The sequence below is a fragment of the Trachurus trachurus genome, assembly GCF_905171665.1.
Source record: "Trachurus trachurus genome assembly, chromosome: 23".
Classification (NCBI taxonomy): Eukaryota; Metazoa; Chordata; class Actinopteri; order Carangiformes; family Carangidae; genus Trachurus; species Trachurus trachurus.
The window spans coordinates 4740864-4766959 of NC_139912.1; the positions used below are offsets into that span (position 1 = coordinate 4740864).

General features: G+C 40.9%; 1 protein-coding gene across 1 annotated transcript in view; it reads right to left on the minus strand.

Moving 5' to 3' along the window:
• Positions 1-5702: 5702 nt before the first annotated feature.
• vezt (vezatin, adherens junctions transmembrane protein) overlaps positions 5703-26096 on the minus strand; it is a 29752-nt gene continuing 9358 nt past the window's right edge. Inside the window, exons 5-12 of the mRNA XM_083999360.1 lie at positions 25022-25306; positions 23467-23613; positions 21442-21589; positions 16017-16456; positions 12999-13195; positions 10244-10350; positions 9423-9630; positions 5703-6751 (exon numbers count right to left, since the gene is read on the minus strand). Of these exons, the coding sequence (XP_083855486.1) occupies positions 6108-6751; positions 9423-9630; positions 10244-10350; positions 12999-13195; positions 16017-16456; positions 21442-21589; positions 23467-23613; positions 25022-25306 (2176 nt within the window). The 3' untranslated portion in view covers positions 5703-6107. The remainder of the gene's footprint in view (positions 6752-9422; positions 9631-10243; positions 10351-12998; positions 13196-16016; positions 16457-21441; positions 21590-23466; positions 23614-25021; positions 25307-26096) is intronic.

Sequence of the window (26096 nt, forward strand, 5' to 3'; positions counted from 1 at the left end):
AAAAGTAAAATAAGAGAAAATAGAGTTTTGAATTTCCCTGCTAGGGATGAATAAAGTATTCTCTATCTATCTATCTATCTATCTATCTATCTATCTATCTATCTATCTATCTATCTATCTATCTATCTATCTATCTAAAGTTTAAAGTTATTAATGAAACAATGAATCATGTTAATTCCAGCTATATAGATTATATATATATATATATTTACAATTCAAAGAATCATGTCTAACCCTGTAACTATGTAAATGTTCCTGTTCTCTACTGGTCCTCTGTTTTTTTGGACTTTTTATGTTTATTTGTTGTATTGTTTTGGGGACTACGGGTGTAATTTAAATCCGGTGTATTTACTGTGGGTACTCTAGCACTCACTGTCCATTAATATGCATTGTCCCGACCAAATAAACAAATAAAGTAAAGTAAAAAGAGCTCAGCTATAAGCACATGAAAAGAGAAATGTTTTTAACCTGGATTTTAACTTGAGGTTTCAGGTACTTTTTTATACGTTGTACTTCATTTTCATATCACTTTTGTACTTCACCAAAAAATGTAAGCTGTTTTTCCGTCTAATAAAATTGAATATCTTGGAAACGCTTATTTATGTCAGTAATTCAATTCAAAAAGTGAAACTAATACATTAGATAGATCCATTATTACATACAGAATGAAATATTATATGTCTTTATTTATTTAATTCCTTCTAATTGTAATGTTTATGGCTTACATTTAAAAAAGACCTAAAATTCGGTATCTCAAAGAATTACAAAAGACCAATTAAAAAAGCATTTTTAATATGGAAATGTTGGCTTTCTGAAAAGTATGTCCATATTATATGCACTCAATACTTGGTTTGGGCCGTTACTGGGAATGGACTTTTCCATGATATTCTAATTTATTGAGATGCACCTGTATTTTAAAGATTGTTTAAAGCCTAAAAAAGGTCAAATTATTCAGTGTTTTCAAAGATGTAAGTAAGGGTACAGAAACTATTCCATCATGCAGCCATTTAGAGAAGCACAACAACAACTATGTTAACTTGCTTGGAGCTTTTAATGGAAAATGTCCTGGTCGATTTATTGGTACTTTTACTCCTAGATAAAAAAAAAAAACGTTTGTATTTTCCACCAGTGAATTCTGAAACCAAAAACTGCGAGTGATCAAAAATCCGAGGTTATGTAGAGCCCATGAAGGCATCACACTGTAATATGCTGAATCAGCTGTAGTGGAGCCCTCAGCCTAATGAGGACAGATCTAGTACTGCAGTATAAATACATCTATGAACTACACTTAAACTATTACATCAATATAGCTACATACAACTAAACTGACTGTATTAAATAACACAAGGAAAGCGAATTACAGTCTCATTGATTTATACTAGATTAACTGTCGTAAATATGTTTTATATAAAGTTTCATGTTACAAAAAGCACCAGTGCCAGTAACAGGAGCGACCACCAGATGGCAAAACCACAACAGTTAACGAGCTATTAATAATAAAGGTTTATATTTAGGCCGATTGTGCAGCACATGATGAGCAATCTGTTGTGTTCAGGGGACATTCTGGAGAAAAGACAATCTGGGTATTTTGTGTGAAACTATTTCTTGGACATTTCTGCAATTTTGAGTGATTTTTGGAGGGTGGATATTCATTTTTATAAACTTATTGATTTTTTCCCCCCTATAAAATCTGAGTCTTGCATAGTTATTTGAAGAGTTTGTCATAACTATAGGAGAGTGAAGTGTGCAAACTCTCACTGTCAAATGTACTGAACTAAAAAAGTAGGATGAAATAGAAATATTATGTTTCTGAATTGTGAACACACATATACATATAACATTGTTTCTACTGTCTATTTCTGTGTTCTCTCTCTTTATTTCTGTATCTGTTATGATATCCTGTGAAATTTGTCGTGTATTTTCTTTCTCCTGTATTTGTTATGTGTGTAAAGCACTGTTCATCTTTCCGGATGTTGTAAGGTGCTACTATATATAAAAACTTTATTATTATTATGAATATGCTGTCAATGCACTTTATTTCCCCTCACGATTTATATTTATATCTATTATGTTGGCTTTTCTTTTACATATCTGGCTTCACTATTTATCTGGGATTGTAATGGTTGCACTTTATGACTATGAAATGCTGTGAATGCTCCAACGTTATCTATCTCAATGACAATTAAACTATTGAATGGGAAAAAAAAACACAGTGCTTGAGTAAATGTAGGTGTTTAAAAGCCCTCAGAGGGGCTTTAAAGGGGGAGCACCAGCTGTTGTGGGTCAGACAAATGCAAAAAAAAAGAAAAATCCCACACACACACACAACGTATCAAATAACCGACCAAACCTGTTCGTGAACCTCCGGCCATCCAGAGTCTGTGAGTTTGAAACGTGAGCAGCAGCAGCGGCAGAAAAAAAGGAAAAGAAAAAAGAAAGACCTCAGGAAACATCGAACACTTCCAGAACGGTATTTTATTTCACGTTGGAAAATGCAAGAGGGGGTTGTGGAAGACCTCACCCCATGGGGGAGGGTGGAGGGAGGATGGAGGGAGGGGGAGTCAGGACAAGGCAAACATGGAGACAAGAAAAGACCGGAGGGGGAAAAGGTGGAGGCGATGAACGTCAGGGCTGTCAAGACTCTTCTGGCAACTTCATGTGACATAAAGTTAGAGAAAAACCAGTCTCTTCTTTCTTGTTTTATCACCAACCCCCCCCTCCTTCACACATACGCACACACACTGGGAGGCGTTGGAGTTTAAAAGGATAGTTCAACATTTTGGCAAATTGGCCCATTGCCATAATCCCTATAGTCATAGCAGTAGGTTTGTTACTTTTAATTGTCGGTGCAAGCTGTTTTTAGAACGGCGGAGCAGAGCGGCGAGCTACACAGAGCTACGCTACGTCGGAGGCTCATGGGATTTCTTGGTTTCCCTCATCAAACTCATCAAATACACAATCCAACAACTCCACAACGCTCTGGTGGACAAGTTGTGACCTGCACATTCACCACGCTATGAGATAATAACACAACGTTACCAGACAGAGTTGTTTCAGAGGGAAATACAGAGACTGTTGATGAAAAACTGTCCCTGAAGGCAACGCGCATCAGTGGTTTTGCATGAATTTCCCTCTAAAACAACTCTGTCATCATGTAACGTTGTGTTATTATCTCATAGTGTGGTGAATGTGCAGGTCACAACTTGTCCACCAGAGCGTTGTGGAGTTGTTGGATTGTGTATTTGATGAGTTTGATGAGGGAAACCAAGAAATCCCATGAGCCTCAGTAGCGTAGCTCTGAGAAGCTCACGGCTCTGCTCCGCCGTTCTTAAAAATAGCTTGCACCGACAATTAAAGGTAACAAACCTACTACTGCTATGACTATAGCGATTATGGCAATGGGGCCAATTTGCCAACATGTTGAACTATCCCTTTAATCCTCGCAGCAGCACAAGTTCATCAGATCCAGTGTGTGAAAACCAAAATTCCCCCTGTAAACACACAAGACGCCGACTATGTGGGATTGTTTTTCAGTCCTGGATGAATTGTTTCTTAGATACAATAGTGTCGTATTCCAAACACGTCGCTGCGAATGGGACCGTGTGTGTGTGTGTGTGTGTGTGTGTCTGTGTGTGTGTGTGTGTGTCGACTTCACCGTTACCCCCATTGTGTCCAATCAGAGATGGATCGCAGAAGGAGGAGGAGGGGGGACAGAAATAAAGTGCAGAGTAAAAATAGACCCACACTTCCTCTTCTTCTTGCTCTTCATGTGTGTGTGTGTGTGTGTGTGTGTGTGTGTTCATGTGTGTTCTGTGTAAATCTGTCGTCTGCCTATTATAAGATTTTTAAGGTGGCCCAACTTCAACCTTCTGCTGTGAAGACTGTTCGGACAGAAAGCAAAGACGATCGGCGATTTTCCCGAGAAGAATGTGATCGTTAGTGTTTTTTATTCGACTCAAAACATCCAAAGTATCAACAACGACAGTAACTTAAGTAACTGTTTGTGAATATTACTTACTTGCACTTCAGGTTTTAGTTTTAGGCCGATTTGTACTTCAACCTTCCCTATAAATAACTTTATTATAGTGGTGTTTTTGCAGTTTCAGGTTAATTACTGTACAAAAAGTAAAACTAACAAATAAATCAAGTTGGATTTTTATGAGTTCAGATAAAATTGATCCACAGAGGAATTAATTAACACCCTTTTCTGTTCTGTATAAAGTGATTAAAATTAGTTCCACCTTAACCAGCTTCAACACTGAAGTGCTGAACATATGAACAGATTAATCTTTTGCTACTTATATGTAAGTTTATTATCTGAATCCGTCTTACAACTGTAAAGTTACAGAAGTTAGTTATTGTAAACATTTTCCTCATTTCTCTATCTATCAAATAAATAATAATTTAATTGGTTATTATCAGACTCTTCATTGAAATGTCAGTAAACCAAATATTCAATATAATCTGCTGTATTTCAATGCGCTTTAACGTCTTTGATAAATGTCTGGTTCATTTCAAATGTAAACAATGAGACTTTGATCAATATTTTTTTAAATCTTTTACTTCCTTATGTTTCCTCGTAGGGTGGTTTTGTTGCCCGAGAGGCGAATCCCAGGGGAAACTGTGTCCGAGTGTCCGCATCAAACTGAAACTGTAAGACTGAAGGAGGAAGAGAGGGAAGAGCAGGGGGGTTAAACTGGAGATTACATCGTTTTTGTGGGAGTGTTGTCTCACAGAAACTCCACTTCCTCCTCAGCTGGAGTTTCTCCCTCGCAGTCGTTTATGAGTCTGGATTTCTCTCTTTCTCTTTCTATGAACTGTCACTCGGGTGAATTTGCATCTAATCGCCTCTTTTACAGTATTTGCTTTCTGTCTGAACACACCTTCACACAATTAGCACTCGTATCTCCTGCGCCTCCTCTCTCTCTCTCTCTCTGAACTGCTCCTCTCCTTCTCCATCACTTACTCGTTCCCTCCTTTTCTTTTTATTCCTCGATCCGATCGCCTGTTGTTTGTTTTGTTTTTTAAAGGGATAGTTCAACATTTTTAGCAAATTGGCCCATTGCCATAATCGCTATAGTCATAGCAGTAGTAGTAGGTTTGTTACCTTTAATTGTCGGTGCAAGCTATTTTTAGAACGGCGGAGCAGAGCCGCGAGCTGCTCAGAGCTACGCTTCGTCGGAGGCTCCTGGGATTTCTTGGTTTCCCTCATCAAACTCATCAAATACACAATCCAACAACTCCAAAATGCTCTGGTGGACAAGTTGTGACCCGCACATTCACCACGCTATGAGATAATAACACAACGTTACCAGACAGAGTTGTTTTAGAGGGAAATTTGCGCAAAACCGCTGATGCGCGTTGCCTTCAGGGACAGTTTTTCATCAAGCAGTCTCTGTATTTCCCTCTAAAACAACTCTGTCTGGTAACGTTGTGTTATTATCTCATAGCGTGGTGAATGTGCAGGTCACAACTTGTCCACCAGAGCGTTGTGGAGTTGTTGGATTGTGTATTTGATGAGTTTGATGAGGGAAACCAAGAAATCCCATAATGAGCCTCCGTAGCGTAGCTCTGAGCAGCTCACGGCTCTGCTCCGCCGTTCTAAAAACAGCTTGCACCAACAATTAAAGGTAACGAACCTACTGCTATGACTATAGCGATTATGGCAACGGGCCAATTTGCTAAAAATATTGAACTATCCCTTTAACGCCGTCTCCACCTTCGACGACTGTGAAACACTTTGACGCTGTGTATGAGTAAACTGCAGACATTCTGGTCTTCGGACCTCAACAACACGGTCAAGGTTGTGTCGTCGTTGTTGTTGTTGTTTTATGTTTTTATGTTTTTTTTGTTTTAGTGGTTCTGGTACCTGAGTTTTAAACAGCAAAAAAGAGCAGTAAGAATTGTGGGTAATAATGTACAGTAACATGGACGGACGGACGGACGGACGGACGGGTAATAAGAGAGTGAATCTGAAATCTGAAATCTGAAATCTGAAATATCTCCACAAGATAAGATGTGACACAGACCCATCGATTAAAAGACGTCGGACATAAATACAGTCTTTGCTCGCCGCTGCGTTGAAGCGATGAAACGGCGGCTTGTTTTCAGTCCTTGTCGGGGATTTGTCTTTCATCGTCTTCTCCGTCCTCCTCCTCCTCTTCTCCGTCGTCGTCATCGTCGCCGAACGTCTGCTCCTCCATGTGGACGAGGGAGTGCGAGCGCGCGGCGACCTGCGCGGCGAGGGCGGAGCTGAAGCTGAGCGCCGCCGAGCCGTGCATCTCCGTCAGTCTGTCCATCACCGACACGGCGGCGGGGACTCGGGCCGCCGGCAGGAAGCAGTCCAGGCCGTTCTGGGATTCTCCATCCCTACTACTACCCTCCTCTTCCTCCGCTTCCTCTTCTTCCAAGACGCCGTCGTATTGGTGCAGCTCCGACGCTCCGCCTCCTCCTCTGGCGCGGACCGAACCCCCGCCCAACTCCCGTCCTCGTCCTCGCCGCTCTCCCTCCCCGTCCTCTCCGTCCGAACCGTCCGAACCGCAGCTGAACTCCATCGCTCTCCCGCCGTCGCCTTTTCCTTCCCCTGCGTTTCCTGGAAGATGGTTTCCCTCCTCCTCCTCCTCCTCATCGTCGTCGCCGCTTTCTGCCGAGGCCGCGGGCGTCGTCGGAGCATCATCATCTGCTGTTGCTGCCGGTTCGGTGGTGGCGGTTTGATCTGAGCCCTCGCCGCGAGCTGAAGGCGCCACGGCAGCTACGAGAGAGAAGAGAAAAAAAATGGAAGAAATAAATAACGTCATTTAGGCTTTGACTCAGTGGTGTAGTCTATGTGATACTCAGGTTTACTCTGTAGTAAACCCACTGAAAATACATAAATATTTCAGTATATATTGATTGTTTTACTTTTTTTTTTAACCACTTTTCTTAGATGTTTTTTTTTTTACCACTTTTCTTCGATTTTTTTTTTACCACTTTTCTTTGATATTTTTTTTTACCACTTTTCGTAGATATATTTTTTTTTACCACTTTTCTTAAGATTTTTTTTAACCACTTTTCTTAGATTTTTTGAGACATTTTACCAGTTTCTTCTCAATTTCTCTTTTCTACATTTTACAATTGTTTTAAGAACTTTTTTGGGGGGGGGGGAATTTTACCACAAAAGAAAAAAAAAAAAAAAAAAGCAAAATTTTACCACTTTTTTCTAACATTTTTAAAACTTTTTTGTGGAGAAATTGTACCACTTTTTTTCCAGAAATTTCTCTAGAATCTTTCAAAAATGTACACCTAATTTGAACGTACATTGATTGTTTGTGTGATACTCTGGTATACTCAGTAGTAAACCCACTGAAAATGCATAAATATTTCAGTATACTACAGTACAACAAGACTATATAACTGTCAATGGTTCTCAAAGTGGGACGGTTGACAGGGTTCAAGGGGGTCCCCAACTTTTGCTTGAATTTTACCACTTTTCTTAGATTTTTTTGAGAAATTTTACCAGTTTCTTCTCAATTTTTCTTTTCTACTTTACTATTTTTTTAAAAAGTTTTTTTAATTTTTTTTTTTAATTTTACGACAAAAAAAGAAAAAAAGAGATTTTTTTTTTTTTTTACCACTTTTTTCTAAAAATGTTTTAACTTTTTTGTGGAGAAATTGTACCACTTTTTTTCCAGAAATGTCTCTATAATCTTTCAAAAATGTACGCCTAATTTAAACGTACATTGATTGTTTGTGTATTTCTGGTGTTTGCTTCAACATTTTGCCCAGTGGGGGTCCGTGGTCTAATTTACACCACTGCTTTGACTCGTATTGATTTTGGATTCTGTGTTCCTGTAAAACAAATCCGATGTGGATGAAAAGGTCACACACACGCCGCTTGATACGATTGATACGACACAGTTTGTCACCCAGGGAGACTTGTATTGTTGTCAGCCAATTATTTACAAGGAAACAAGTTCAAGTTTTTCTCGCAGCTACAAAAACCAATTTCCACAAAACCCCCAGATAGACTCCGTCTCCTCTCCGGCTGCTGTGTCGTCGTCTGTCTCAACTATTATTCCACGGTCCAGGGAAACAACACTGTGCTTCTTTAAACCAATCACAACAATTGATGGTGACCCAGAATAATATTTTCTATCACATTTATGTGTGGATATTTCAGTACGGTAGTTTATTAAGTAGTATATTATACGTTTAAATGGATATTTATGTAGTATATACTGTATATGTTTCATATATGTCTATGTATGTATATTGATATGGATATGTATAAAGAATGGGAGGGAATTAAAAACAAAAAGTACATACTTCCTACCCCTTTTTTGAACTTGTGTGTGTATATTATGATTTGATGATACTTACATTTTATTTTCGACATACAGTATATGAAATAAAATTGATTCCTTCATTTATTATGAATCATACTTTTTTATTTATCTTTATGTCTATGTTAAAAAAAGAGGAAACCATCCTCTTCAAACTGTTCACTATGTGTGATCAACAGCAAATTTACAATTAAAAAAGACAGGGAAAAATCAGCAGCAAATCCTCAAATTTATTGATTAATTGATCGGTTCCAACTTGTCAAATGAGAATATTTTCTTCCTTTTCTATTAAATCACCAGGAATTATCTGACTATGAGTAGAACTGTGAGTAAGCTGGTCGTTTTTTGCTATTTATTGTACTATTTAAAGCAGAAGTGAGTGATATATTTGTGTTAATATAAGTCTTAAATAGTTCTATCTTCCGACAGCAATCACTTACATAGAGTGTTTGGACCGAAACACGGGTCTGTCAGTCCCTCTGCTCTGCTCTGAGCCGAAGAGAAAACATTTATCGTATCCTACAGTTTTTATCCAATGAGGAGAGAGAACGGCATGCAGGGCTGTGTGTGCATCCAAGGGACACCGTGAATGTGGTGACGTAGGGACGAGGACTGTTATGGTGCGTTCAAGGAAACTCGTATTTTTCCGACCTGTGAAGTCGTACCAGTTCAATCTGGTACGAGTTCACCGGTCGGAAGTTACGAGTGGCCGTTATAGTGACTTTCACCGGTAAAACAGGTCGGAAAAACACGAGTGGGTTGCCTGGAACGCTACAAAGTCGTAAGTTGTGACTTGAAGCTGTAATTTACGATTTCAAAAGCCTGCCTGGAACGCAGCATTAGCCAAAACGACCGGATCGCTTACTTCTGCTTTAATTATTCTTTTGATTATATGCCTTTCTCACTTTTATTATCTGCTTTTACTGCCCACTATTCTAACACCTGAATTTCTCCCCGGGGATTAATAAAGTATCGTTATCATTAAAACCCACAGTCAGTCAGTACTATTATCTATCACCTGGTTGTGGTTGGATTGACCTACTTATTAAAAAAAGAGAAAAACCCCTCCCTCTAAGAATTATCAGCCACGCCAGCACAGACCTTGGTCGTTGAAGAGCAGCTGCTTCCTCTTCATCCTCTCCCCCTCCGACGCGCGGAAGCCCAGGACGGCTTTCAGCTCCGACAGGACGCGCCGAGACTCCTCCCTCTCCCGCCGCTGACGCTCCCGTTCCTCCGGTGACAGCATGTCGGCCCACGAGCCTCTGCCTTCGCCGTCAGAGTCCGAGTCGGACACGTACGCCTCCCACTCCTGACGGGAAAAAAGATTGACAACAGGAAAACGACACAGAGGAGGAAGAGGAGGAAGAGAGGGATGATGGGAAATTTGGTTGTCGATCTTAAAGGGATAGTAGCATTTTTTTTAAAGTGGGGTTGTATGATCTACAAATAGCCCCTAAGTACTTTAATTGCAGTAGAAGACTCTCTGCACTCCTCCCGTTAGCAACGCCAGCCCATAATAGCCCTGCCCAGAGATTTACAACATACATTGTTGTGAATGGACCCAAAGAAACGGCCTATTTTTGTTTTTCCTGCACTTTGAAGGGCTAGAAAAAATTATATTATAGCGAACAATGGAACTGTGTATTTTTTTTCCAGGTAAAACCTCTTTTAGGCCGTGAAAATAGGCCGTTTCTTTGGGTCTGTTCACAACACTGTATGTTGTAAATCTCTGGGCAGGGCTATTATGGGCTGGCGTTGCTAACGGGAGGAGTGCAGAGAGTCTTCTACTGCAATTAAAGTACTTAGGGGCTATTTGTAGGTCATACAACCCCACTTTAAAAATATGCTACTATCCCTTTAAATAAACAGAAATCTGTAGTACGAGGACGAACGAGGTGAAAGGTCAAACGTTGTGATCTCACCAGCTCCTCTGGAACGGGGTCTCTGTCCAGGATCAGGGGGAACGACGGAGGAGGGGCGGGAATCTCGGATTCAGGAGTACCGCACTGCTCCAGACCCTCCACAGTACCTGCACAGACAGAGTTAAAAAGGGACAGTTCAACATTTTGGGGCAAATCCTCCTCTCACCATAATCCCTATAGTCATAATAGCAGTAGGTTCATTACCTTTAATTATCGGTGCATGATGTTTTGAGATCGACGTGAGCTGCTCAGTGAACACAATGGAGGTGAACGGTATCAATTCATCAAATACACAATCCAATAACTCCAAAAACGCTCTGGAGGACAAGTTGTGACCTGCACATTCACCACGCTATGAGATAATCATGTATAATTATGTAACTGGAAGAAGGGGACAACAGACTGAAGCTTGATTTTAAACATACATTTGCAAGGCTAAGCTTAAAACAAATGTGTATTTCTGTTGCAGGTGTAAAAGTATGGCATTCACAAAGCAAGGAATTGAAAAGTTGTACAAGTATGTTTCAGTTTAAGAAAATGTTTAAAAAAAGAAAAGATAAGCATCTACAAAAAAGAAGAAGGGGAAAGAGAAAAAGATAGATAGACAAGTGGTGTTTTGTTTGTTTTCTTGTCACAACTATGTTTCATCATCTTCAATATTTTGAAATAGAGTATAATATTGGTGTTGAAGTAAGCCAAGGTAATTATAACAACAGAGAGGGGCAGGTACTATAAGTTTTTCTTCATCCTGCTCCTTTTCATTCATGGTGACAATGTGTACATTATGTAATTTTGTGCAACCTTGTGAAGAATGTAAACCATGAATGGAATAAACCAAAATGAAATGAAACATTACGACACACTCTGTCTACATGATTATCTCATAGCGTGGTGAATGTGCAGGTCACAACTTGTCCACCAGAGCGTTTTGGAGTTGTTGGATTGTGTATTTGATGGGTTGATACCGTTCTTCACCTCCATTGTGTTCACTGAGCAGCTCACGTCTCTGCCCTGCCGATCTCAAAACAACATGCACCGATAATTAAAGGTAATGAACCTACTGCTATGACTTATAGGGATTATAGCAATAGGCAAATTTGCCAAAATGTCGAACTACCCCTTTAACACAATGACCTCAGTGACTTGGTATTAGAGCCTGGTGGTCACTGCACTGGGATCTGTTTCTCATCCTGAGCAGCTACTTCCTCCGTCACTAGTGGCAACCGTCTTGAGTCATGGTAAAGGAAGGAGGAAGTCTGTGCTAAAAATAGGTCTATTGTAAATATGGAAACTAATATAGTGGTAAAAAGAGGAGGGAGGGGGTTTCGTATATGTTGTATAGGTCAGTGAGAAACACAGGAAGACGTGTGAGGCAGAAGTTTCTAACCAGATTACGGGGAGCTGATTTTATGGCACCTATAGATGTTATATTTATAAAAGAAATGTCTAGTTATTGATATTAAAGTTATTTTGTCAGTGTTTAAGAGGAACTATGCACATTTTAACCTTAATTAAACAGCTTTGGATTATTTGTGATGGTTAAATCAATGACTTGTAACTAGTTCCAGGGAGAATGGAGGCTCTCTGCCTTCCACCTAGCATCTCTTGGCTGAAAACTAACCTTGTAAGATCAGAGCCTCCGACCCGGTGTCCCAGCTCTCGTCTCACAAACGCAACGCGCCCTGTAACCCGTAATCTGTCCGTTTATGACAGATAAGACTACGCAAACCCTAAAAATATTCAAAAAATGTTCAAGGAAAGAGAAGGGAGATATCAGCTAAGAGGGAAACTTAACTTAAAACAACCAAGAATAAATTCTACATTAAAAAGCATGTGTATTTCTGTGGCGGGAGTAAAACTGTGGAATAGCTTGACAGAGGATCTCAAACAATGCAAAAACATAACACAATTTAAAAATAGATTAAAACATAGTATGATAGAAAGCTATAAACAGGATTGATTAATTTAGTGTTGATTGCAACTGTAATACTGTTAAATTATTTATTTATTTTATTTTTTTGGTTACATTTGTTAATTATTGGATACTTGTTTCTTTCTATAACTCTGAAATCATGAAGAGATCTAATGGATTTAATGGAAAATTGAATTAAAGGGTAGGCATCTATAAGCTAGATAGCTTCAGCCTACAGCTTTTCGATCTATTTATGAAATAGTTGAACGAATTATGGTATTATGGAAGGTTGACTGACTGTGATTGGTGCTCAACTGTAAACAATTATGTGTAAAAGATCGAATAAACTACTACTACTACTACTCTTTTCACGTGCTTATAGCTGAGCTCTTTTTAAGAACTTAAAACTTTATCTATTTTCTTTTATTTGCTCTTGCTTTTAACTCTGTTTTTAGTGTTTTGTTTGTTTTTATTCTGTTTTATGCTTCTTTTAATTAATGTTTTGTCTTTATGTAAAGCACATTGAGTTGCCTTGGTATGAAATGCACATAAATAAAGATGCCTTGCCTTACAACAAATATACACATGGTAACTCGTCTATGATAGATAACGTTCTCCAACGCTCTATTGATTGATTTCTCGCCGGCTTTGTTGTAAACAAATGCACATGGCCAGGAGGAGGGTTAGCAACCAAACTTGCTTAGTTCCCCTTCAATCGCTGTTTAAAAACTCTGTATTGTTACTTTCTTTGCAGGTGCAGTGATTGATCTTATATCGATTGTTCCCGTTGTAGAATCTCTATACTATATTTATTCTAAAAAGGACTAAGCGTTTGCCGCTCACCTGGACAGGCGTTGTTGGCCCGCCTCAGCATGCGCTCCACCTGGCCGATGGTGTCCTCCCAGCAGCCGGCGCTGGCCTGCATGTGCGGCTGCAGCTGGTGCAGCCGGTCGCTGAGGTCCTGGTAGCCCTCGCAGCTCAGCTCCGTCAGCTCCTTGGACACCATCAGCTTCTCCAGGTCGTCCTCCAGGATGATCATCCTGACCATCAAAGAGACGTTTCATTGTTTTCCATTAAATATATTTCATAATCTTTAAAATACACAGTAAGGCAGAAATGGGTGTAATGCAATCGTAATCAATAACGAAAAACGGTTAAAAGAAAAGGAAGTGTAGTAAAATGTCTGTGAATGAACGTGCACACTTTAAGAGGAATCTCCCTGATACGATTGAGCTCCTTTTCTACAGTCGATGTCTCATCTTATGTAACAATAATCTCACTTCTCTGTTGTCGCCGACTTTAAAAATCCTCCTTTAACTCGTCTGCTTCTCTTAATCTCCATCTGGGACTGTAACGGATTTGACGAGGGAAAGATAAAAACTTTACTTACTTAGAGCTCGATGTCTGTCTACTGTCGGTCGGCCTATTTCATGCAGCAAACTCATATACATATACTCTAATATTTGTCTTGTCTTTAATGATTTTTTTCACTTTTGGACCTTGAATGTTTTGAGGAAAGACAGGATTTGAAGATTTGTACACAATTGTTTCCCTTAAACCAACACTAAGGAACTTTTCAACCTTCATGTAATATTTTCATAACTTTTGTGATGGTACATCGACTTACAACAGGTTGAATGACACCTCTGTCGTGGCCTGAGGGGGTCTGTATCATTATGGTCTGTATCACCTTTACTGGCACTAAGCAGCTTTGAGGAGCATGGTAGGAAACCGGCTCTCACTTAAAGCAGAAGTAAGCGATATTTTTGTGTTAATATAAGTCTTAAATAGTTATATCTTCCGACAGCAATCACTTACATAGAGTGTTTGGACCGAAACACGGGTCTGTCAGTCACTCTGCTCTGCTCTGAGCCGAGGAGAAACTTTTCTTGTATCCTACAAGTTTTATCCAATGAGGAGAGAGAACGGCATGAAGGGCTGTGTGTGCAGCCAAGGGACGCCGTGAATGTGGTGACGTAGGGACGAGGACCAATAGATCCATGACGAGGGCGGGGGCTGCTAACTCCATCGGCTGACAAGAAGTTATGGTGCGTTCAAGGCAGCCCGTAACTCGTGTTTTTTCCACCTGTGAAGTCGTACCAGTTCGATCTGGTACGAGTTCACGGGTCAGAAGTTACGAGTGGTCGTTATAGTGACTTTCACAGGTAAAACAGGTCAGAGAAACGCGAGTTGCGGGTTGCCTGGAACGCTACAAAGTCGTAAGTTGTGACTTGAAGCTGTAATTTACGGTTTAAAAAGCCTGCCTGGAACGCAGCATTAGCCAAAACGACCGGATCGCTTACTTCTGCTTTAAGTTTCACTTTCACTTTCGCGAATCACGACGAGGAGGGAGCAGCAATGCGGCACCTTTCTGTCGGATTGTGTATGTGTGTTTACTGTGAAATGATCCGCTGGAAACAGAAACTTAGTTTGGAAGTCTTCTGGTAATTTCCATGCACCGGGAGATCAGGGAAATGGAGTCTTCCTTCAGGCAAAACACTACGGCTTTGGGCCACTGGCGCCGCCAAACTCAACCAAAACTGAAAGTTCTTAAGTACGGCTTTAATAGAATGAACTGTTGCATATTTTTCAATGCACATATTTTTATTCTTTTTTAACTCACTTTCTATGTCGATGTGCACGTTGTCTTTACTTTACTATTATTTCTGTGTTGCTGCTGCAGTGACCCAGATTCACAAGACTGACTATTAAAGTCCCATCTTATCTTATGGGTGTAAAATGAGGCCACTCAGGCTTTTCTGTCTGTCTGTATGAACTGAATTGAACTGAATGAATTTATATTTATTTAAGTGTCATGCACCAATTAAGGCGCCCAGCCTATAAGGGCTTACAAGACACATTTCATATTTAGATAACAAACAAAATCATCAGAGCACAGACAAAACAAAAACCACATGGAATTCACATAAATAATTCACTTTTTCTTACTGACCAGGCACTTTTTTTTTAAATGAAAGTAGCTATAGTAAAAACTTCTTTTCTGAAGAACCATTCCAACTTTACCTCATCATCATCAGCCCAAAACAAAAACTGCCTGGCTTCGTCATATAACAGACAACGAAACACAAAATGCAGCTCATCCTCGATTACATTTAAAGCGATAGTTCAGCATTTTGGCAAATTGGCCCATTGCCATAATCCCTATAGTCATAGCAGTAGGTTCGTTACCTTTAATTGTCGGTGCAAGCTATTTTTAGAACGGCGGAGCAGAGCCGTGAGCTGCTCAGAGCTACGCTACTGAGGCTCATGGGATTTCTTGGTTTCCTTCATCAAACTCATCAAATACACAATCCAACAACTCCACAACGCTCTGGTGGACAAGTTGTGACCTGCACATTCACCACGCTATGAGATAATAACACAACGTTACCAGACAGAGTTGTTTTAGAGGGAAATACAGAGACTGCTTGATGAAAAACTGTCCCTGAAGGCAACGCGCATCAGCGGTTTTACATGAATTTCCCTCTAAAACAGCTCTGTCTGGTAACGTTGTGTTATTATCTCATAGCGTGGTGAATGTGCAGCTCACAACTTGTCCACCAGAGCGTTTTGGAGTTGTTGGATTGTGTATTTGATGAGTTTGATGAGGGAAACCAAGAAATCCCATGAGCCTCCGTAGTGTAGCTCTGAGCAGCTCACGGCTCTGCTCCGCCGTTCTAAAAATAGCTTGCACCGACTATTAAAGGTAACAAACCTACTGCTATGACTATAGGGATTATGGCAATGGGCCAATTTGCTAAAAATGTTGAACTATCCCTTTAAATTACATAATGTGCATATCATATATTGAAAGGCATCTGTATCTCTGTGTGTGTGTATCTGTGTGTGTGCGCGTCTCACTCGCTGAGCAGCGCCTTGAGGTGCAGCTGCAGGCTTCGGATGGACGTGTGCAGCGTGTTGAGCTCCCGGCACTTCTCCCTGGCCCGTCCCGTCCTGTCCGAACCCGTCGACCGCGGCTGCGTCTCGAAGTGCCGGTGGAAGTCGTAGCTGCGCTGCACCTCGCCGAGGCAGCTGGCCAGGGCGTGATGCAGGGGCTCGGTCACCGCGGCGATGGACCGGTGCAGCGGCGGCAGAGCGGGAGGAGGGAGAGAAGGTGTAGTAGTAGTGGTGGTGGTGGGATGAGGAGGAGGATGGGAGGAGGAAGAGGAGGAGGAGGAGGAAGAAGAGGCGTCGGCTTTGGGCGCTCCCTCCTCTGGCTCCTCTATCCGGCGAGGCGACAGCAGCAGCGCGAGCCGACGGAAACACTCGGAGCTTTGTCCCACCCACAGCTGGAACAGCATCTGGAGGAGGACGAGCCAACAAATACCAGCTTTATAATACATCGTCCAACTCGTAAAAAAAAAACATATGACGCCATGTTACCAGCACCTTCCTCTCCTTTCTTTCTTTCTTTGACCTTTGACATTAGCTGGGTTTCCATTACAGGTTTTCGCAAAATAAAAGCGATATTTCAAAAAAAGTACAACTGCTATTTGCAGGTGTTTCCATTGAAAGGCGTTTTGCGAATGAGCCGTAACTCTAATAAAGTCTAGTCTCATATTTTATGCTCTATTTTAGTCTATATGTATTTTTTTTCCCCCCCCTTCTATTTTCTTTATTCTTGCTTTTAATTGTAGGTTTATTGTTTCCAACTTTTACTATACTGCATTATATTCTAATTTTCAAAAAAACCTTCCTTTCCTTTCTTTCTTTCTTTCTTTGACATTAGCTGGATTTCCATTACAGGTTTTCGCAAAATAAAAGCGATATTTCAAAAAAAGTACAACTGCTATTTGCAGGTGTTTCCATTGAAAGGCGTTTTGCAAATGAGCTGTAACTCTAATAAAGTCTAGTCTCATATTTTATGCTCTATTTTAGTCTATATACAGTATATACTGTATATATATTTTGTTTTCCCTCTTCTACTTTCTTTATTCTTGGTTTTAATTGTAGGTTTAATGTTTCCAATTTTTACTATACTGGGTTATATTCTTATTTTTTTTTAAATTGTGTGTTTTTATGCTTTTTCTCCCCGTTTCCAATTCTTACTGTTACATGTTTTGTCTTTCTGTAAAACACATTGAGTTGCCCCTTGGTATGAAATGTTACTATATAAATAAAGGTAGCTTGCCTAGTCTCGGGATATCCCACAATTCTCTTAAATTCTCGTCCCCAGCGAGACTTCACTTTGAGGAGGAAGATGGACGTTAAGCGTCTTGGGTTTCCATGATCTCAGTTGCTGTTGTTGCTGTTATTGTTTTTTTACAGAAGACGAAGGCAGCGTTGATCCCTCAAAGGCAAAGTGATGTGTGGCAGCGACCACGAATAAGACGAATATGGATACAAAATTTGTTCTCAAACTGAACTAAGTGTTTACATTACACTTTTATATTGATATGTCACCTCATCAGAGTGTAATGTAAATGTTTTAGCGATATTTGAGAGGTTTTTTGAAATGTAGGAGTTTCCATTACCAGTTTTTTTTTTTTTATTGCGGTATTTAGGTTTTGCGCCATTTCTAGGGGTAATGGAAACGCACCTACTGCCTTTTAGCTGTTGCCGTCTGCAGGCTTCTCTACTTCCAAGAACCAGAGCATCATCACATGTTCTCGCCACAGTATCACTTTACTCAAAGCTCCGAGGCGTAAAAGAAACTGGGCCACAAGACAAAACAATCTGACAACTGAGAAAGTGTTTGCAAGATGTTTGCAAGAGACAACAGAGACGAGTGGATTCTTTCTGCGTAGAGCTTTCAATCCGAGGACTTTAAACTGTGGTAACTTGGAGGGAACCGCTTCAAATCTCCTGGAAATGTGTAATGAGCAGTGTTGGGAACGTTACTTTAAAAAAGTAATTAGTTATAGTTACTAATTACTTCTCCCAAAAAGTAACTGAGTTAGTAACTCCACTACTTCACTATAATAGTAACTAGTTACCAGGGAAAGTAACTATTGCGTTACTTTTTCTTTCTTTTTTTTAAGTTTAAATATGTCGAAGAATTTGGATTTTTTTTCTCTCATTTTTAAATTGTATTTTATTGTTTTCACATATTTCACTGATCGCAATTATGGAATGCGAGTGTGTGTTTTATTGAAAGCGAGGCTGGTGTGCCTATGAAAATAGGTTACAGTGGGTTTTTTAAGTGCTGTGGCTACAAGCAAATCTCATATTGTCTCTGTACAAAGACAACAAAGACCTTTTTAAATGTGAAAACAGCGGAGACCTATTCAAGATTTGCGTTTAATAACAGGCGAAACATCGAAATTAATTTATTCATGGCCACATTAAGTGAAATTATTAACTTTACCGATTATCCATCTGATTATCTGTCCTGCTGCGAGCGCACAACAGGGTATCTGCGGATCCATAAAAAGTCTTAAATTCATGTATCTAAAATTAAGGCCTTAAAAAGTATTAAATTTATTAGAAAATTCTAAGATGGTCTTAAATATATAATACACAGCATCATAAAATATGTATGCACTTAAACTTTTATATGAAATAACAGGGTATGCGCGCGGGGTCTTAAAAAGTCTAAAATGTGAAAATCTAAATTTTAGGTCTTAAAATGTCTTAAATTTGTTGAATTATTGTGTTCAAGTCTTAAATATTTTTAGACGGGTCTTACATTTTCTTATGCCCACCATGGGCGAGCATTTCACTCGCATTTGCCCCTAAAAAAAACAAACATGTGTGAACCGGAAAAATCACAAAAAGAAAGAGCACACGATTGGTCAAAAACTACAAATCCCACAATCCTCTGCCTCAACAATAACAGTAGTTAGTGTAAGTAAGGGATAGTGGAGCTGTAGGTGAAAAGAGGAAACAACGCCACGTCTGGTCCTGTTCTATGTTGTTCGTTCACACCGTCACCGTTTATTCGTTACGTCCGCGGTGTAAAAGGCCGTGACGCAAAGACGCGATTAGGCGCGAGACGCGATTAGGCGCGAGACGCGGTAGACGCGACTTTTTTTTTTTTTGCGACGCTACACCCGATTCTTTTATGGCGACGGGACCTTCGCGTCTTCGTCCTTTTCATCGTGTTTGGTGCACGAGGAACGCTTTTTTTTTCGCTCGAGTTTATACGCGCGACCAAACGCGAGATACGCGAGAAATGCGATTTATCGCTCGTTTTGATTTTGTGTAAATTCGCGTCTTCACGAGCCCGCCCATTTTCACTACAACAACAACATTTCTGCTCTCACCAACCATGGTTGAGGTCACAACGCTGCTGTAGCTGCTCTGGAAGAGTTCCAGCTGATGAGCTACAGAGACTTTCTGAGTCAAAGAGGAGCAGTGCGTCGCTGTGTCGGACTGTTTGGATTTAATGAAGAAGCTGCACAGAGTCAGGTGAGCAGAAGCTCAGGACAAACACTTCGCTCCGGGACATAATGTAGCTACACTTCACATGTTCTTGTCTTTTACCTCAGGGAGATGTGTCTGTTTCCACTTTCCCTCCGATCTCGGCAGCTTCCCTCTGCTAGTCTGTGTGTGTGAGGCTAAACCTATGGGCTAAACTGCGTGCGTGTGTGGTTTGTGTACAAACTGAACACTGCCTCTGATTGGCTTAGCATGAAACCTTACTCTGCCTCAACCAATCATCATCACTTATGCGGTTGTCTCGTCCCTCCCTCCTCCCCCCTCCCCTCACCAAAGGAGAGGAGGAAAAAACAACAACAGTTTAGCAGCTTCTGTGTCTGAGATGAGATGAGCCAAGTCGGAGGACAACGGCTTCACTGAGTAGTTTGTAACGCGCCTCATTTAATTGTCGGTAACGGTAACGGCGTTGTAACGGTGGAAATAATTAGTTAGATTACTCGTTACTGAAAAAGATAACGCCGTTAGTAACGCCGTTTATTTTAACGCCGTTATTCCCATCACTGGTAATGAGGCACAGCTTTTATCAAGAGAAATAATTAACATGATACGCAGGTTGCCCTCTTTCCACTGCCACTGCTCGGGTTTGAGCTCAAACAGACTGTAGACGCTAATGTATCACCCCTTCCACTGATCTATTGAGATAATACGATCTCTGTACACCCTCACCTTTTCTTTTTTCCTTCCTTTCCCACTAAATTCATGTATTTTGTGTATGTACCACATAATTTGTTGTTCTTTGTATGCGTTTATTTTTTTGTTTGTTTAGTTGTTGTTTTCTGTTCTTTTTCTCTCTCTTTTTTACTTCATATAAACCAAAAATTGCATTGTAACTATGATTAACTTGATCTTGATTAGTTTAGTTTTTATTTGCACATTATATAAGCTGCATAAACAATGAAAATAGTCAAATTAAACATTGTGCAGGAGAGGTAGAAGCCAAAAAAGGCTTATAAAAATACCTCCCCTATGTAAAAAACAACAACAGTGGTGGTCTTCAAAGTAAGAAAATAATACAGACATTCATAACATAAAAAATAGAAAAGAAAGAACGACAAATTAACATAGAAAAATGAAAGATACTGAATTAATAAAAAAAAAAAAAACTTGATCTTGTCATATCATCTTTGACTCTCTGGCTGCCAATAAAAGTGCAAATTACAGTTGTGAAGCAATAAGCCTGTGAATATTCTCATTTGTCCAAGTCATAGTTATCTCAAGGAAATTTAAAAGCAACTGGGCTTTTTCAGTTGCTTTCGATTTAAAGCAGAAGTGAGTGATCCGGTCGTTTTCGCTAATGCTGCGTTCCAGGCAGGCTTTTGAAATCGTAAATTACAGCTTCAAGTCACAACTTACGACTTTGTAGCGTTCCAGGCAACCCACTCGTGTTTTTCCGACCTGTTTTACCGGTGAAAGTCACTATAACGGCCACTCGTAACTTCCGACCGGTGAACTCGTACCAGATCGAACTGGTACCACTTCACGGTCGGAAAAATACGAGTTTCCTTGAACGCACCATAACAGTCCTCGTCGCTACGTCACCACATTCACGGCGTTCCTTGGCTGCACACACAGCCCTGCATGCCGTTCTCTCTCCTCATTGGATAAAAACTGTAGGATACGATAAATGTTTTCTCTTCGGCTCAGAGCAGAGCAGAGGGACTGAGAGACCCGTGATTCAGACCAAACACTCTATGTAAGTGATTGCTGTCGGAAGATATAACTATTTAAGACTTATATTAACACAAATATATCACTCACTTCTGCTTTAAATTTCCTTGAGATAGTTGTGAAGCAAAAGTATCATTTAAAAGCAACATTAAACATTATCAATAGCACCTGTTGCTCCTCCCTGAATGACCTCTTCTGGTCTCTGCTGGTTAAGGTTTTAACTCTCGGGCCTCCTCACCTTCAGGGCCGGCAGGCTGTAGTCGTCCGTCAGCTCCTGCGCCTGCTCGTCGCCCAGGTGTTCGATGCCGAGGCCGAGGCCCAGCTCCTTCAGAGGCACCGCCGACACGTAGTTGGTCACGTTATCGATCTCAGAGTTCAGAGGGAACGTTGGAAGGGGTCAAGGTCACATCACATCACGCTCCGGCGAAACAAGACATAAAACTACAAATAAAAAAGCTTCATACTGTGTCTCTCTCTGTGTGTGTGTCAGAGCAACAATTCCTGGGATTTCCAACCAGGAATTGATGTTTTCCTGCTTACTAATAAAACTCAAACAACAAAAGACTCCTATCAAAAGAAATTCCCCCTCCTCCACGCTCCAGAGAGATCTAACAATGCTTCACGCAAGAGTCACACACACACAGCTCCAAACCACACGACACATGAAAAGAAAACAATACAAAAGGGAATGCCTTTCAAATGAGGAGTTTCTTTGGACATTAAAAAGTGAAAGCTTCGTGCTGCTTTTGAGGGAACTGACTCATCATACGGCTGAAAAAAAAAGCATCTTTTAAAGGGATAGTTCAACATTTTGGCAAATTCTCCTATCACTATAATCCCTATAGTCATAGCAGTAGGTTCATTACCTTTTAATTATCGGTGCATGTTGTTTTGAGATCAGCGGGGCAGAGACGTGAGCTGCTCACTGAACACAATGGAGGTGAATGATACTTCCGCCTTTCCCTCATCAAACTCATCAAATACACAATCCAACAACTCCAAAACACTCTGGTGGACAAGTTGTGACCTGCACATTCACCACGCTATGAAATAATCATGTAACATTGCAAGACAGAGTTGTTTTAGAGGTAAATGCAGCCGGAACTACATTCTAGACACAGCTGCTGCTGGGCGGAGGGATTTCAAAAGCGCAAGTAGTTCCTAGTATTTGCTTCATGTTACATAATTATATTTTGGAGTTGTTGGATTGTGTATTTGATCAGTTTGATGAGGGAAACTAAGAAATCCCATGAGCCTCCGTAGCGTAGCTCTGAGCAGCTCGCGGCTCTGCTCCGCTGTTCTAAAAATAGCTTGCACCGACAATTAAAGGTAATGAACCTACTGCTAAGACTATAGGGATTATGGCAATGTTGAACTATCCCTATAAGTCACCAGCAGCAGCAGCGATATGAGAAACTCAATTTTCCAATTCATATTGATCTTCATTTGAAAGATACTTTTTTATGATGCAACAGCTTAGAAATGTCTTCATCTCTTTCATAACCTAGCAAACCTGGTATTTAAACTGAAATATCTCTAAATGAATCAAAATCAAAATCGAATCGGGACCTTGTTGTGAATCAGAATTTTAATCGATTCAGTAAATCAGTAGTGATACCCAGCACTAGTCGTCAGTCGACCACCAGACGCTTTGGCCACTTTTATATAAGCTGACATCATGTTCGAAAGGAGCTCAGAGATGTTTTTCCATTAAAAAAAATAAAATAGGGGACAGTCTCGTTTGAGAGCCTTAAAAAAAGAGAGGGGAAAAAAAACTGTTTACGGGAGCAAAAACTATATATTACCTGTGTTTTGTAGTTGATTCCCCCTCCGCCCCATTAAGACTGAACCTCACCTGTTTCTGTTTCTGTTTCTATATATTTCTCATTTATTAATATACAGCTACCAGCTCATAATTTCAGTTTTTGATTTATTGCTGTGTGGGATTGTCTTTAACCCATAGAATGATGATGATTGACCGACATATACGGGAAAGAGATCGGGTTTCGAAGAACTTAGTGCACAAATACACCCTTGGAGCAGGGGCTTTACAAGTTGCACTGAAGAGGGGGCTCTGGTGGTTAACTAGACTACTCCCCCCACCTTAAGAAGTGTTATATTACTTCAAAATGGAGGTCTACCTGAGTTTTTTCTTGTTCAATGTTTCAAGTTTTTATAAAAATAAAGTACAAAAAAAAAATAAAAAAAAATATAATAAAAGGTAACAAAAGTTCTCTCTCTCTCTCCAGGTGTTAAAGGATATGCCTTGAGCATGTGACAGGTGGCTCTCCTGGAGGATCTGAAGGCAGAGCGGAGCGCCCGGTACAGGGCCTTCCTCAGTCCGATGAGCTGCTGGCCCCGCGGCACCGCGCCCGGCCCCGCCCTGCTAAAGGAGCTGGCCGCACTCACCCTGTCGAGCAAACTTGACAAGTGAAATGTGATACAACTGTGGAGACGTCCCAAAGAGGCAGGGGGGCAACACACAACACTGAACAACACCACACATCGGCTAGAGACAACGATGACACACAAAAGACGTGTTTTTTTTTTTGTTTTTTTTTCTTCTAGGTGACAAAACGAACACACTGATATTCATTCAGACATGGACGGACGCTACACAGGGATGTTTCACTTTCACTACCGACTGCTGATCTCTGACATCATGCTGTTGTTCAAGGGGCAGTTTGGGAAATTTGCTAATTCACTTCCTGGGAAGATTGATATCACTCTATTCTTCTGTGCATTTAGCAGCCAATTAACTGACTGTCAAACTCAGACAGGAAAATAATAGCATGATAAACCTATAAATAAAATTGTTTTAGTACATTATTAAAGGGATAGTTCAACATTTTGGCAAATTGGCCCATTGCCATAATCCCTATAGTCACAGCAGTAGGTTCGTTACCTTTAATTGTCCGTGCAAGTTATTTTTAGAACGGCGGAGCAGAGCCGCAAGCTGCTCAGAGCTACGCTACGGAGGCTGATGGGATTTCTTGGTTTCCCTCATCAAACTCATCAAATACACAATCCAACAACTCCACAACGCTCTGGTGGACAAGTTGTGACCTGCACATTCACCACGCTATGAGATAATAACACAACGTTACCAGACAGAGTTGTTTTAGAGGGAAATACAGAGACTGCTTGATGAAAAACTGCCCCCGACCAGAACGCACATCAGCGGTTTTGCATGAATTTCCCTCTAAAACAACTCTGTCTGGTAACGTTGTGTTATTATCTCATAGCGTGGTGAATGTGCAGGTCACAACTTGTCCACCAGAGCGTTTTGGAGTTGTTGGATTGTGTATTTGATGAGTTTGATGAAGGAAACCAAGAAATCCCATTAGCCTTTGTAGCTCTGAGCAGCTCACGGCTCTGCTCTGCCGTTCTAAAAAATAGCTTGCACCGACAAATAAAGGTAACGAACCTACTGCTATGACTATAGCAATTATGGCAATGGGCTAATTTGCTAAAAATATTGAACTATCCCTTTAACATAGCTACATATTTACAGTGCAAGATGAACTAATTTTTTGGCTAAAAACAATAAAACAAATAAGCATATTTCCCAAACTTTGAACTATTTCTTTAAATCAAATCAAACCAAATTAACAGTGTCCTTCTATAATGCTAAAGCATCTAAGGAGGAGGAGGGTTAATTAAGACACTGCCAACAAAGGAGGGGATTAACTGGACAGATTTGGGTGGAGCAGTGGCAGCGGGGAGAGATGACAGGATATGAGGTCACTTTGCTGTTATGTGATTGGGTGATTGGGTGATGATGATGGGGCAGGCAGAGGTAAAACGAACAAACTTACAGGGTGAACCCTCTGGAGATGACCTCGGTCTCCTGCACCAGACGCAGCGCCTTGCGGGACAGGCCCGTCAGAGTTTTGCTGTTGTGCACCAGAGTCTGGAGCTGCGCGGCCCGGGCGTGCAAGGCCCTCTGCATGCGGCCGCGTCGCCACAGCGTGATCCCCCGCAGCCCCACCCAGCCCAGCAGCGCCAGGCCCCACGGCGCCGCCGCCAGAGACCAGAGGCCCTCGGACGCCGAGCAGAGACCCAGCAGCACCGCGGTCAGACCCACCAGCCCGGCCATGTCCCTGAGAGGAGAACAGGACCAGAGTTAGATCATCACATCCAATTTTAATTTTAATCTTAATTTTAAAGGGATACACCAACATTTTTCTTTGTGTCTTGCCTCACTCCCGAGTCCATGACCAGCAGATAGACACCATCCTTTCGACTGCACGTGCAGTAACGAGGGAGATAGAGCCGTATCGCCCGTAATTAGCTTAGCTCAAACACTGGAAGTGTATAGGTAGTGTTAGCCTGCCTCCTACCCGAGCCGAACTCAGCAGTCAGAAGCGGATTTCATTTTAGCTCTAAACTCTGTAAATATATCACTTTATCGACATTTCAAACATGTTTAGTTGAGAAAGTAGCCGTTTAGATCAGCAGTGTGTTGTTAATTTGTCTAAATACCAGCTGTTTACAATTTTGTTCGGACAAATTCGGCGCTACTCAAGCTAGCCGTTGTGACCAACGCACTTCCGGTTACTTTCACAAATAAAACACCTGTTGCTCTTTACATACAGAAGTGCTTTTATTTTGAAACAGGATAGCTAACCTACCCTACTATACCCTACCTACTATACACTTCCAGCGTTTGAGCTAAGCTAACTACGGGCGATACGGCTCTATCTCCCTTGTTACTGCACGCACAGTCGAAAGGATGGTGTCTATCTGCTGGTCATGGACTCGGGAGTGAGGCAAGACATGAAAAAAAAAATGTTGGCGTATCCCTTTAAAGGTCCAGCGTGTAAAACGGGGGGAAAACCGTGACATCTAGCGTTCATATTCAAGATTGCAGCGCTCAACCCTCCCATCAAT